This window comes from Urocitellus parryii, chromosome 12 (assembly GCF_045843805.1).
Source record: "Urocitellus parryii isolate mUroPar1 chromosome 12, mUroPar1.hap1, whole genome shotgun sequence".
Taxonomy (NCBI): domain Eukaryota; kingdom Metazoa; phylum Chordata; class Mammalia; order Rodentia; family Sciuridae; genus Urocitellus; species Urocitellus parryii.
The window spans coordinates 68,373,595-68,389,158 of NC_135542.1; the positions used below are offsets into that span (position 1 = coordinate 68,373,595).

The following is a 15,564-nucleotide window of genomic DNA, read 5'->3' on the forward strand; positions in this document are numbered from 1 at the left end:
AATGAACTGTTCAATATTTATCTTATCTCTGATAATTAGGCTAATTCAATCATGGTGATCCCATTCTTCCTAATGTAGAGTTTAGGAATAAGCAAGAAAGGTAAACTGCTTTCATCTCCCTCCCATCCTGAGGATCCAGGAGAATCCCTAAGAAGCATAGCCACACCCTAACTGAATTTAGAACCACCCAAACTGTTACCGACATAATCAGTTCAAAACAATATAGGCTGGACTTTTATGTTACTTAAGGATGTACCAACTAATGGTACTATGCAAGAAGTGGTAGATTATACTTACACAAATAAAGATGTTCATAATATATTAATGGAACAAAAAGTTATAAGCAGTGATTGGATTTGCCATTTTGTTTTAAAATTACATTTGTTTTATGCATGGATAAAATTAGAAGAACATATAAAATCTATTTGTAATCACTGACTCTTCAATAGGATTATTAGGATCTTTAACTTTCTATGTTTTATGATTATTGGAAATTTTCACTTGAAATATATAAAAATGAATAAAGTTTTACAATATGTGGTAAAAATGCATGCATTCTTTTGTAGTAAATAATGAAGATAAAATGAAACAGATAAATTCGACTTGATTAACTAATTTCTTACAACAATGACTTTGTTTATTCTCATTTCATAGGTTTCCATAAAAATGTCATTTAAATTGTATGGTTATTGGCTAATTTTGTCACAGTAATGGAACTTGTACATAGAGCCAATAGGTCTGAGAACAGAAATGGTTTGCTGTTCTACTGTGAACAAACTTAAAAAGTGATTAAAATAATGTTACAGATCAGTATTCATGACAATGGGGTCCAAGTACCTGTCCAAATTATTTGACTGCTGAAATTCATTAGACCAATTCTAATTAAAATAGGCCATTTTGAGTGCCTCCTATATGCCAGACTGTGTATCATGCACCTGAGAGTAGTTAACAGTAAATGCCTGTGGCTTAGATCTACTCATGAAAACAGAATTTGTTTGAATGGATTTGATCCTCTTAACTGTTGATTTTTTCATCTGAAAAAGAAACTCTACAACTCCTCCCAGTGGCTAAAGATATTTGATGCAATTCTAATAGAAATTTCCATTTCCCACTTAATGAATATTAAAATCAATGCTTCTTCAGAACGAAATTTTTGTATCCATATTCAGATTAAATTGCCTTTGTTTTTGAGGGCAGGGCAGGGACCAGGACCTTGCTACCTTGCTCAGGCTGGTCTCAAACTTGTAGGCTCAATCTATCCTCTGGCCTCAGCCTCACAGGTATGCCACCATACCCAGCTCTAAATTACATATTTTGTATATTTGTGTATTTGGTCATTTACTATCTTTTCACTCTTACTGGCCACTGTGGTTTTTCAATACAAAGTGTTTTTCTTTATAAAAATGGATCTGAGTATTTTCACCTTCCAAAATCCCAGATTTGTGTTTAATCCTATTCAGAAACTTTCTCAGTTCACCAAAGGTAATCAATCAGGTTCTAACTTACACATTCACAAGAGAAGCATAAAATAACTAATAAATCCAAAAGCAAACTTCACTGAATAACAGGTCTATGGTAAGCAAATTATTACTTTCCTTTATAAGACAGTCTACAAATGAAAAAAGAAAAACCTCACACCAATTATAACACTAAGGCAAGAAAAAAAACTGAATTATACTAGTACAAATTGAGTATATTCAGTTAAAAAAAATATATCAATAAGAAATTGGCAGAATATTTTAAGAAGCTGAATGACTTTCCTACCTTCATGTTTCTTTATGATAGCATTCTTTTGTTCTCCTGGAATAACTTTACATTTACTTTAAGGAAAAATCTTGTTAAAATATTGTCACTTAATTCTATATTAAATGTCAAAAGTATCATAATTGATCCTTTATTCTTACAACATTGATTACCACAAAGCTTACAACTTCAAAGTTTTTATGTTTTCAGTCTTCATGATTTTTAAATTTCCTATAAATATGCAAATAAATACATTAAACAGCATAACACATTTATATTGACTCAATATTATGAGAGATGTCATGCCAATTCAAAATTGGCCTGTTCCTACTGACATTTTATTTCAATATTGCAACGCTGAAAGAACTAGCTTTAAATTTTAAAAACTACAAAACTCTACTGTATGTATTCTACTTAAACACAGTATAAATAATATTTAATAATATTTAAGTCTCTAAAATCTGCAATCAATACTTCAACATACTTAAAATACCTTCAAACCATAGCATGAGAACTTTTTAAATTAGAAATTAATTTCTGCTCTAAATTGTTTGGGGGTAAGAAAAAGAATGCATTATTCATCTATTTTGTATAACTTCCTTAAGTAACAATAGAATTCTTTGGAATTAAAGTTGAAGTTCAAGCCAGGCACAGTGGTGCATGCCAGAAATCCTAGTGGCTCGTGAGGCTAAGGCAGGAGGATTGGAGTTCAAAGCCAGTCTCATCAATGGTGAGGCGATAAGCAACTTGGTAAGACCCTGTCTCTAAATAAAATACAAAATAGGGCTGGGGATGTGGTTCAGTGGCCAAGTGCCCCTGAGTTCAATTCCTGGTACAAAAAAAAAAAAAAATGTTGAAGTTCTATATGAATAATGGTAACAACACAGTGGGACAAGTGCAGTGCACCACACAATTAAATAGGTTTTGTATATATTTTATATTATTATTACAGAACCATCAGATCTTCAATTTTTAAAATATTTTTTCATATAAGTGAACATTTAAACTGAAATAAATACACAAAAATAGTCATCTGGCCCTTGACAAAGATGCCCAAAGCATACACTGGGGAAACAATTAATGCTAAGAAAACTGGATATCCATATGTAGAAGAATGAACTAGATCCCTACCTCTCACCCTGCATAAAAATCAACTCAGAGTGGATCAAAGACCTAGGAATTAGACCACAAACAATGAAACTACTAGAAGAAACATAGGGGCAACACTCCAAACTTTGGCAACTACTTAATAAGACTCCTAAAGCTAAAGAAATAAAACCAAGAATCAATAGGTAGGACAGCATTAAATTAAAAACTTCTGTACAGCAAAAGAAATAAGAGTGTGAGGACAAAGCCTACAGAATGAGAGAAAATCTTTGCCAGTTAGTCTTTTGACAGGGGCTTAATAACCCTAGTATATAAAGAACTAAAAAAAACTAATAAGCCACTCAATAATTGGACATAAGATCTAAAGAGTCACTTCTAAAAAGAAGAGATACAAATATTCAACAAATACATTTTTAAAAAAGGCTCAACATGCTTAGCAATCAGGGAGATACAAATCAAAACTACACTAAAAGCTCAACTTAGAATGACAAACATCGAGAATAAAAATAATGATAATTGCTCGTGAGGATATGTGGAAAAAGGTACACTTGCACATTGTTGTTGGGACTGTAAATTAGTACAACCACTTTGAAAGCAAGACTAAGAATGGAATCACCATATAACCCAACTATCCCACTCCTTGATGTTTATCCAAAATAACTAAATCAGCCTACTATAGTGCTATAAACATCATACCAATGTTTATAGCAGCACAAGCCACAATAGCCAAGTTATGTAACCAACATAGGTGCCTACTAACAAACAAATGGATAAAGAAAATGTACATACACAATGGAGTTGTACTCAGTCAAAAAGAAGAAGGAAATTATGTCATTTTCAGGTAAATGGATAGAACTGCAGAACATCATGAAATAAGCCAGACTCAGAAAGGGTCAAATGTTTTCTCTGATATGTTGAAGCTAGAGGGAAAAAAAGAATAAAAAGGGGGAAAATCTCACGAAAATAGAAGGGCAATCAGTAAATAGAAATAAGGGGATGAAGGGGCAGGGAGGACAGGAGGGAAAGGGAAGAACAAGGAAATGAAGTTGACTAAATTATGCTAGACGCATGTAAGAATATACCACAATTCATTCCAATTTTATATATAACTATAATACATCAACTTAAAAGTAAATAAATAGAAGGATGATCAAAAGAGTAGCAGAAGGAGATGGGCGGAGGGAAGGGGGTAGTACTGAGGATTGAAACGGAGAAAACTATCTTATATGCATTCATGAATATGTCAAAATGAACTCCACTATTACATCTGATTGTAATACATACATTAAATTTTTTAAATAAAAAAAATAAAAAATTTAAAGGGATGTTAGGGCTCTATCTGAAGTGTGAGGAGTAAAAATTTGTTCCCAGGATGTAGGCTCCCTATTTACCTCTCTTATTGTTTCTCTTGCTGAGAAAAAACTTTTTAGTTTGAGTAAGTCCCATTTGTTGATTCTTGTTATTAACTCTTGTGCTATGGGCGTCCTATTAAGGAATTTGGAGCCCGACCCCACAATATGTAGATCGGAGCCAACTTTTTCTTCTATCAGATGCAGAGTCTCTGATTTGATATCAAGCTCTTTGATCCATTTTGAGTTAACTTTTGTGCATGGCGAGAGAAAGGGATTCAGTTTCATTTTGTTGCATATGGATTTCCAGTTTTCCCAGCACCATTTGTTGAAGATGCTATCCTTCCTCCATTGCATGCTTTTAGCCCCTTTATCAAATATAAGAAAGTTGTAATTTTGTGGATTGGTCTCTGTGTCCTCTATTCTGTACCATTGGTCCACCCGCCTGTTTTGGTACCAGTACCATGCTGTTTTTGTTACTATTGCTCTGTAGTATAGTTTGAAATCTGGTATCGTTATACCGCCTGATTCACACTTGCTGCTTAGAATTGCTTTTGCTATTCTGGGTCTTTTGTTTTTCCATATGAATTTCATGATTGCTTTATCTAATTTTACAAGAAATGCCGTTGGGATTTTGATTGGCATTGCATTAAACCTATAGAGAACTTTGGGTAATATCGCTATTTTGATGATGTTAGTTCTGCCTATCCATGAACAGGGTATATTTTTCCAGAGTATACAAAGAACTCAAAAAATTGAACAATAAGATAACAAATAACCCAATCAACAAATGGGCCAAGTACCTGAACAGACACTTCTCAGAGGAGGACATACAATCAATCAACAAGTACATGAAAAAATGCTCACCATCTCTAGCAGTCAGAGAAATATAAATCAAAACCATCCTAAGATACCATCTCATTCCAGTAAGATTGGTAGCCATTATGAAGTCAAACAACAACAAGTGCTGGCGAGGATGTGGGGAAAAGGGTACACTTGTACATTGCTGGTGGGACTGCAAATTGGTGCAGCCAATCTGGAAAGCAGTATGGAGATTCCTTGGAAAGCTGGGAATGGAACCACCATTTGACCCAGCTATTCCCCTTTTTGGACTATACCCAAAAGACCTAAACAGAGCATACAACAGGGACAAGGCTACATCGATGTTCATAGCAGCACAATTCACAATAGCTAGACTGTGGAACCAACCTAGATGCCTTTCAATAGATGAATGGATTAAAAAAAGTGGCATTTATACACAATGGAGTATTACACAGCACTAAAAAATTACAAAATCATGGAATTTGCAGGGAAATGGATGGCATTAGAGCAGATTATGCTAAGTGAAGCTAGCCAATCCCTGAAAAACAAATGCCAAATGTCTTCTTTGATATAAGGAGAGTAAGAACAGAGCAGGGAGGAAGAGCATGAGGAAAAGATTAACATTAAACAGAGACGAGAGGTGGGAGGGAAAGGGAGAGAGAAAGGAAATTGCATGGAAATGGAAGGAGACCCTCATTGTTTTACAAAATTACATATAAGAGGTTGTGAGGGGAAAAGGGGAAAAAAAACAAGGGAGAGAATTGAATTACAGCAGATGGGGTAGAGAGAGAAGATGGGAGGGGAGGGAAGGGGGGATAGTAGAGGATAGGAAAGGTAGCAGAATACAACAGTCACTAATATGGCATTATGTAAAAACGTGGATGTGTAACTGATGTGATTCTGCAATCTGTATTTGGGGTAAAAATGGGAGTTCACAACCCACTTGAATCAAATGTATAAAATATGATATGTCAAGAGCTTTGTAATGTTTTGAACAACCAATTTAAGAAAAAAGAAAAATTTAAAGGGAAAGAAAAATACCTGGCAATACCAAATATTTGCAAGGAACTCTTATTCATTGCTGGTAGAAATGCAAAATAGTATGGCCAATTAGAACAACGATTTGGCAATTTCTTACAAAGCCAAATACAATCTTACCATACCAGCCAGCAATCGCACTCCTAGTTATTTATCCAATTGAGCTGAAAACTTATGCCCACACAAAATCTACACATATGTTTATAGCAGCTTTACTACAATAGCCAAGCCCTGGAAGCAGCCAGGATGTCAATAGGTAAATGGATAAGCAAACTATATTCCATACAATGGAATATTGTTCAGTGACAAAGAAATGAAATCTTGAGTCATGAAAAGACCTGAAGAAAACTTAAATGCATATTTCAATGAAAGAAGCTCTTCTTCAAAGGCTATATGCATACTATATGATTCCAATAAGATGCAATTTTGGAAAAGGAAAAGCTATAGAGATAGTAAAAAGATCAGTGGGCCAAGTGTAGTGGTATACACCTGTAATCCCAGCTACTCAGGAGGCTGATGCAGGAGGACTGCAAGTTCAAGGCCAGCCTCGGCAACTTACAAAATAAAAAAATCAGCAGAGCATGGTGGTTGCACACCTATAATCCCAGCAGCTCAGGAGGCAGAGATAGGAGGATCAAGAGTTCGAAACCAGCCTCAGCAACTCTGCAAGGCCCTAAGCAACTCAGTGAGACCTTGTCTCTAAATAACATACAAAAAAGGGCTGGGGATGTGGCTCAGTAGTTAAGCATCCTTGGGTTCAATCTCTGGTACAAAAATAAATAAATAAATAAGAGTTGGGGTGTAGCTCAATGTTAGAGCACTTGCCTAACATGTGGGAAGTCCTGGGGTTCAATCCCCAGTACAACAAAAAGTGATATATAGGTGAAGCACAGAGTATTTTTAGGTCAGAGAACCTATTCTTCATGGTACTGTAATAATGGATACATGACATGCATTTATAAAAATCCACAGAACTGTAAATGAACTTTAGTTAATAACAATGTATCAATATTGGTTCCTTAATTATAAAAAACATACCACACTAATGCATGACATTAATAGGGGAAGCTGCCAGTGGAGGAAGTATATGGAAACTCGGAACTATCTGCTCAATTCTGTAAATCTACAACTGTACTAAAAAATAAAGTTCAGAATTTTTAAAAAAGTGAAGATTAAAGAAGGACACTCTAGGGACTGGGGTTGTGGCTCAGTGATAAGAGCACTTGCCTCCCACGTGTGAGGCCCTGGGTTCAATCCTCAGCACCACATATAAACAAACAAATAAAATAAAGGTATTGTGTCCATGTACAACTAAAAAAAATATTCTAAAGAAGGCTACTCTAAAGTTAAATAAGTTAATCTACCACATTAGTTATTTCCTAGATAATTAAAGAATTGACATGTTTTCTATACTAAATTCTCCTGATAAAAGTGCTAAGAAGAAACTCAACTATCACTAGTTAAACTATTACGTATGGTGGAGACATGAAGACTGAGGCTTCTCTCTCACAACAAAGTTCAAATGAACTTCACACTAAATTAACTGAAAAAACCATTACTCCTCTGTAGTTGTCTGTGGACTATTGTCCTTGGTCTGTTATCTGACCTAAGAAGTACTGAGACAAACCCATTAGGATTAGAAATATGACATATAAATATGCTCCCTGACATTTGTTAATCCATTTGGCAAACATTTTTTGAGCACCTACATTTATTTCACTTATTAGCTTACTCAGTTATGATAATAACCCTGCTAAGTACATATTCGTTTTATTCCTAGTCATGTTATACATGAGGATCTGTGAAGCTAAAGAGCTTGTCAAAGATCATTTAGCCACTGAATAGTGAAGGCCAGTAACACAGGGTATTATTAGGTCAGAGAACCTATTCTGCATGTTACTGTAATAATGAATACATGACCTGCATTTATAATTTTTTTTTATGCATTTATAATTATAAATATTTTTTTAAAAGATGCCATTTTTGGCCTTTAGTGTGGCCTTTTTTATGCATTTATAATTATATGCATTTATAATTTGTAATTTACATGCATTTATATTTATAAATATTTTTTTAAAGATGCCACTTTTTTGCCACTGCTCTCCTTGGGCTGTTTGTTTCCTCCAAATCACACTTCCTTTTTTTAAAAAAAAGGCCATTCTGAAGTCTGACTCCTAACTATTAAGAGTCATCTAACTTGTATATGGTATATCAGATGATCTAGACTGAAGTCTTAGTTATATCAGTTATTTGCTCTCACTTATTAGTTTTCCAGCACATGTATAAAACAATGAAAATAGGAGTGTCTCACTCGATTGCTCTGAGAAATGCCATAAAATTCATGAAAATGCTTTAAAAGTTACTAAAATATTTTCATATTCTTACCATTTCATGTCATGTCCTGTATGATATTAAATGTTTTGTATTACAAAATTGATTATTTTTAGCGCAGTCCTAGCTACTGAATTGTTAGCTCTGATTGTATGATGGAAATTTTGGAAGGATAACTTTTGCAGTCTACCGAAGCTTAGGTAGCACCCAAAAATCCTGTAGATACATTGGTGTATTTATTCCCCCTTACCAACTTTTTACATAGGACGGTAGCATCCCATGCACATTTTTTAAAAATATATTTTTAGTTGTTGACAGACCTTTATTTTATTTATTTGTATGTGGTGCTGAGAATCGAACCCAGTGCCTCACACATGCTAGGCAAGCGCTCCACCACTGAGCCACAACCCTAGTGCCCCCCAATGCATATTTTTAACTGCACTGTTTTTCTACTTAACATAGAGTAAATAAACAAAAAATTGAGAGAGAATGTGTAGAACAGTATGTATTTGTAGCTGCGTAATATTTCATGGTTGCATTAAATGCTATTTAACGGTACCCTTTTCTAATGGACATTTAGGCTATTTTCAATGCCACTGTGAGTAATCTTATGCACTCAATATTTTGTAGATGTGCAAGTATAACTACTGAATAAAGTCCCAGAAGAAGAATTGCTGAGTCAAAGATGTTCATTTGAAATTTTTATAAATGTTACCGAATTGTACTTCACAGAGTCTGAACCAATTTACTCTCCAGAGAGTTTGACACTTGCTTCTCCAAATTCCTAACATATGTTTTCCAGGCTAGCCTCAAATTCGTGGGCTTAAGGGATCCTCTTGTCTCAGCCTCCTGACCAGCTGGGACTATTATCGAATACTATCATGCTCCAGCTTCAATGCTATTTTTTAAAAAGTCAATTCGCAGCAACCTCAGTTTACTAAATATATCAAGTCTTACCCATCCACATCTGGTGTTAACTTTGGCTCAGATTTCCAACAACCATTCTTCACCACTTCACAGTAACTCACAAGGGACAATTCTTTCCATATCTACTTTCAAAGGCAACCTTCAAATCTTTTCTTAAGAAAAGAGCTATATTTGATTTGATGCAATATTTATGTATTTTGTAACTATTTAACATGTGTAAAATGGTGCTACCATTTTCATTAAGTTCCTATCTTCATTCATGCCTGTAATCCCAGCAACTCAGGAGGCTGAGGCAGGAGGATTGCAAGTTCAAAGAAAGCCCTGCAACTTAGTAAGGCCCTAAGCAACTCAGTGAGACCCTTTCTCAAAATAAAACACAAAAAAGGCCTGAGGACATAGCTAAGTGGTTAACAGCCCCTGGGTTCAATCCCTGGTACCAATAAAAAAAAGTTTATATCTTCTCTTTATGTGTCACTGGCAAAGTGTTACATCCCTAGCCCCATCTTTCTCACAAGGTTTGTGATTTTTATTGTCCAATTTTGCTAAATTCAGTGATTTTTATGGACAAATACACCCTTTTATACCAGAACTAACCGTAAAAACTCAAACGACAATATCCTCTCCAAATACATCTATTAACTATTAGAAAAATTCAAAGCTTGATAAGTCAGCAATACAAACCAATAAGATTTCAACCAGTTTTCATTGTTTAAAAACTGCAAACTAAGAAGTTAAAAGAAATTAATTTCAAATGCTAAGATAATAATGTGGAAAGACATTTTCAGTTGCTACACTTTTGTTTTCTGGAGTTTTTAATGAATAGAAGATAGTTCTTAAGAAAAAGAACACAGTCATTTCCCAAGGACTAAGGCAGTAATTTATGGAACCAAACTACTCAGCATGCATACCCTGCTCTCCTTGGGCTTCTTGTTTCCTCCAAATCACACAAAAATACCAATTTCAATTCAGTTTTCATCCATTCCCCTTGCACAAGGTATCTTTTCTTCTTGGTCTCATCAAATCATTTATTCCCCTCACCAACTCCATTCTTCACTGCTCCCTATCCCCCTCTGAGTTCCTACAGCCCTGATTTTTGTTCAATTACATAGTTTTAGTTTCATACTATTTGTTCATTTCACTCTTATCCCTTGAATGTGCAAGCTCCTCAAGGGGGAAAAAAATCTTCCTAATATTTTGAAATCCACACAGAGCTTAGCATCTGGAGCAGAGTAAGTGCTCAAGAAGTTTTTGCTGCTAGGTAACAAACAAGACAAAATTACAGGTACCAAAATATCTTCTGGTTTTCTTAGTTAGAACTCCACCACCTCTGGTATTTCAACGTCTTTGAAGAAGCTAAAATTTTAACTTGGCTCTGCTGAAAATATTTGTGGTTGCTAAGGAAATAAAATCTGTTCAATCTGCACTCCAATATTTTATCACGACAAAGGCCAAACAAGAAATTCTTGTTCTTACACGAAACATTTTTATAAGTAGGTATTTGCATATTATGAAATATATGTAAGCAATTTTATTTTGAAGCACTTTATCATAATGCCAAATTATCCCAGTGGTTTTTAAAGCTTTCTTTTGGTAGCAGAAAAAAAAAATTTTTTCTTTTTCCAAACAAAAAGCATAGTAGAATTCTACCATATGGAAAAAACCAAAAAATATATCTTGGTAATGTGGTGGGAGAGAGCTGTAGTCTGCCTGCTTGGGTCCCTCTCAAACCATCTCTGCCTCCATTCCCCAAATGCATTGGCCCCTTCTGGCATCTTTGAGAACCATACAGTGCTGAGAAACATTCATGGAATAATCAGCAAACTGCCAAGAACAGAAAAACAATTCTTAATTTTTTAAAAATTACTAATCAGTAAAATATAAAATTAAAACTTACCCATTTCTACTGAAAACTCTTAGCCATGCTTTGATGTTTGGTCCTAACAAACATAAACAAGGTACGGTAGTAAAAGTAGACAAAAGAACTGCAAATGAAAATGTTTCCAACACCAACCTAAAACAAACAAACAAATAAAACTTCATTAATTTCTTAAAAAGTGTTAAAGATACACATATACACACATACAAAATCTTTATCACATGAACATATTTAATATAAAAATATTTTCTGATATTTTGAAAAGTTACATGAGTCCCATCAAAATGACTATAAATAATCTTACTGCTAAAATACAAACTTTAAAAGCCAATCTAGGAAATATCTAGTTTTAATGATAAATGTCAAAAATGTGAAAAACCCTAAGATTCATACTGAAACTTCCATTTCTGGATGTTAGCTTTCTTCCTCAACAGTCTCTAGAATTTTCTCTACAACCAATGATTCAACTCTTATTTCTAGTCTGTGCTGGATCAGGCAAACGCTATCATGTCTGATGACAAAGATCTTGTCCTCTCTCTAAAAAAGAATAAATCTGTTAGTTTAATATATATATAAGCCGAGTGCAGTGGCACATGCCTGTAATCCCAGCATCTCAGGAGGCTGAAGCAGGAGGACAGAAAGTTCAAAGCCAGACTCAGCAAAAGTGAGGCACTAAACAACTCTGTGAGACCCTGTCTCTAAATAAAATATAAAACAGGGCTGGAAATGTGGCTCAGTGGTCAAGTGCCCCTGAGTTCAATCCCTGGTACTGCCTCCCCCCCAAAATATGTATATATACAGTTATATATAAATATATATATATATATAACTATATACATGGTTATAGATGTGTGTATATGTATGTGTTTATATATATATATATATATATATATATATATATATATATATATAAGTAATTTCATCATGATCATTAATCACTGCTAAACTAAAGTTTTCCAAACTGTAATAAACATTATGTAAGAAATATTTATTAATCTCCACTGATTTGAAATTCGTTAGTTTTTAAAAAGTATTGAGTTTAATTTGACCTATAAATATTAGCTTATTAACTATTTTAATATAAAAATTTATTGACTTTCCTTGGGAAAACAAACTCTTTCAACTAATTCAGAATCACATTTGTTAAGAACTGATATGTTATAACTAACTTACACATATCATGACAGTGAGTTCCCTTAGAGGTCTAAAAGAGACACATTAGCATATTAATACTAATTAGTGTTTTAAATATACATACACACACAGTTCCTCACCTGCCCTTCCTCCTCCCAACATGTATTTGGGCAACAGAAGGCTAAATAATAGAAGCATTTAATGAACTAAGTTATGAATTGTTATTCTACTTTTTAAAATACAGTAGAATACAATGCTAAAGAAGAAAAATTATGTTTTCTCCTGCCTTGATTCATTAATCACACCACAGTTTTTCTATTATTGCCAACAGAGTTAACATATTAAGTTTTTTAAAATATGAAGTTAAAAGTAAAAATTTCAAACTTACTCTATTAGTGGTGCTCCATATAGAACAAAAATCACATGAAAGGAAAAGCAAGACATAAGAAAGTAGATACAACATTTCAAAATTCTGGTTACCTAAAAAAGAAATGAATAATTTGAAGACTCAAGAGACTGACAAAGGATAAATTCTTCCATTTTATCTACAAATACAACTTTTTCCCATAATGTGTGAAATAGCTTAATGTTCTAAAAGGTAAATACCATGCACACCCACATTCTACCTACCCATGAGTCAAATGGATTTCTGTTTCTGTAATATGTATTGAGCTATGCTATTAATCCATATTTATGAAATACTTGTTGATAACAGTGCTAGAATATAAAATACACACAGTACTTGTTATATAATAATACATGAAGTCACTGCAGAAAATAACTTTTTGTTTTTTCATTTTAAAACAAAACTCCTGGGACAACTGCAACACAAAAACAAAATACTATATAATTTTCTAAGCCACATTCATATTACTGTATGAATCATATGAAAAAAGACCTGAACATCTACAAATAGCACATGTAGGACTCACTTGATTTGGAACTTAAGAAGGTATAATTATAAAATACACATTAAGCTTTTAAAACCATATGGCAGTAAAGATGTTAAATTAAATTACCTAATAGAGAGCTTATATATGATATTGAATGTTAAGTGAGAACTTTATTAAAGTAATAGTCAAACATAGTGAATATTTCAGAAAATTGATCCTCATATCTGAAAACTGTTTAGTCAAGGAAGACCATGTTTGAAACAACAGTTACCACAGTGAATTCTTCTGTAATTTTTGAAAAGCCCACTTTCTTTCAGAAATGTAAAAATAAATGAAAATGAACTGCAATGTCTTAAAAAATAAGGTTTCAAGGCAGCCAGATGTACTTATTTTCAATGGTGATGTAAAACAATGGATTATACAAGCTCACAGTGATATATCCACTGAAGAAGTCATAATTTCACAATGAATGCACAGTAAGGATCTATCAAACATAGTGGGTACAGCAAGCAACAGCTACTGATTTGGAAAAAAAAAATCAGATTTCTTTACATGCCAACGAGGACAAATACTTTATTCTTTCATTAAAAGAAACACAACTTCCATCCAAAACTTGCTTAAGAAGTAAGCCTTACCTTATGTGATAATGAATTTCTTTTAGAAGATATATTTGGTTTCACTACCAAATATAATACTAGATTGACAGCAGTTACAAAAACAGAACAGATGCACAACCACATCAAGTGTGTTTCCAATATTGAGAAGTTCTCCAAGAATACTGATGGAATGAAGATGCTTAGGATAATTGAAAATATGCACAAAAGATGGGCATACAGTAGTCTCTTGATATCTGTATCTTTCATGGTGTTTTCCTTGGTGGCTATCTAATAAAAAACGAATTAAGAAATATTTAATATTTAAGAAAAACATGTAAATGATTTTCCCATTGTTCTACATGTTTCAACCTCCAAAATAAGCAATGAGCTATTTACTGTGTTTAAATACATATATTTAAATTACAGAAAGCTTATGTATTATATTGACTAGTATTAAGTGAGGACTTTATATTAAGTATTTGTCAATAGGTTACACTGTGGTGAACATCCCAGAAAAAAAAAAAAAAAAAAAGCATCCCGGAAAAACCTGGGATTTGTCCTAATGGTTCTCATTTAATTCACACAAATCATTTTTCAAAGGCGCATACTTTACTGATAAGGAAACAGGATGAACTAGTTAGGTGCCAGATACAAGGTTTCACACGCTAGTCATTTCAACTCTTAGCCTCTTGAATATGATGATACACACCAGGGTTTGGGAAAACAATGGATGGTAAAATGGGACAAAAAAAGTTTCTTCAAGATTCTACCCTCCACTGATGGCGGGTAGGGCAGGGGAGAAATCAGGAAACTCCTGTGTAAACAGACTCCTTCTGGGCCACCCTTGGAATCCCAGCTACCATTTGCAGATGTGGTCTCAAAATAGTGAACAGTTGTGTACAACGAATCAAAATGCATTCTGCTGTCATACATACCGAATTAGAATAAATAAAGAAAAAAAATAAAAGAGTGATCATTAAGCACCCAGGCTCAGAGGCTTGCTGGATGGAGTCAGTGAATTGTGCACCCTTCCTGACACCGGCACTGTCAGGCCTGGGAGTGCCTCCGAGCACGCCTTCCATCGCGAGGCCGCCGCCTCCGCGTTACGAGCTGACCGGACCCAAGTCTACAGGTGTGGCCGAAGAGAAAGCGCTTCTGAGCTATCCCAGAGCAGCCTTCGCGGGGATGCTGGACCTTCGGCAGTAGACCCACCTCAGGCTGGGTCGCTCGGGACACTACCCCAGCCTCAGCCGGCCGGCTTGTAAACAGAGATAAATTAGTGGAGGGGCAACAATCTAAAAATACAGGCGCTGGACACAAGGGAAAACTGAAGGACAGAGACAGAAACTCGGATTCGAAAGAGGGTCGCTTATCAGAGCAGTCCTTGGGTCACGCCGGAAGGGTGGCGCTCAAGCGGCCGGCCGCCTAGGGCAGGCCGGATCGCGGAGGTTGGCGGCCACTCCAGCAGTTGGCGGGGTGATGTGCAGCCGCGAGAGGTGAGTGTGCCGGGGGCTTCCAGCAGGGCTTACCTAACTGTCCCGCCCGCAGAGGGTAAGGGGAGGCACTGCCTCCCACTGTCAGGTGCGACGGGCTGCCATTGACCCTCGCGCAGGCGCCGGACCCGGAGGTGGAGACCCAGGACCGCACAGCCAATCGCAGAAGGGAGTGGGTGGGGTCAATAGGAAGCCCCACCCACCTGCTCGCGTTTATGCCTCCCGCGGTTTTCCAGGTGTAGAGTAGGCGGGAAT

The 15,564-nt window shown here is 35.2% G+C and overlaps 1 protein-coding gene across 2 annotated transcripts in view; it reads right to left on the bottom strand.

Moving 5' to 3' along the window:
• The window catches only part of Pigf (phosphatidylinositol glycan anchor biosynthesis class F), a 34,532-nt gene extending 19,097 nt beyond the window's left edge, over nt 1-15,435 (bottom strand). For both annotated transcript variants that reach the window (XM_077792028.1, XM_026385766.2), the window contains exons 1-4: nt 15,346-15,435; nt 13,856-14,104; nt 12,716-12,807; nt 11,212-11,328 (exon numbers count right to left, since the gene is read on the bottom strand). In XM_077792028.1, coding sequence (XP_077648154.1) covers nt 11,212-11,328; nt 12,716-12,807; nt 13,856-14,083 — 437 coding nt within the window. In that variant the 5' untranslated portion in view covers nt 14,084-14,104; nt 15,346-15,435. The remainder of the gene's footprint in view (nt 1-11,211; nt 11,329-12,715; nt 12,808-13,855; nt 14,105-15,345) is intronic.
• Nucleotides 15,436-15,564: the final 129 nt, after the last annotated feature.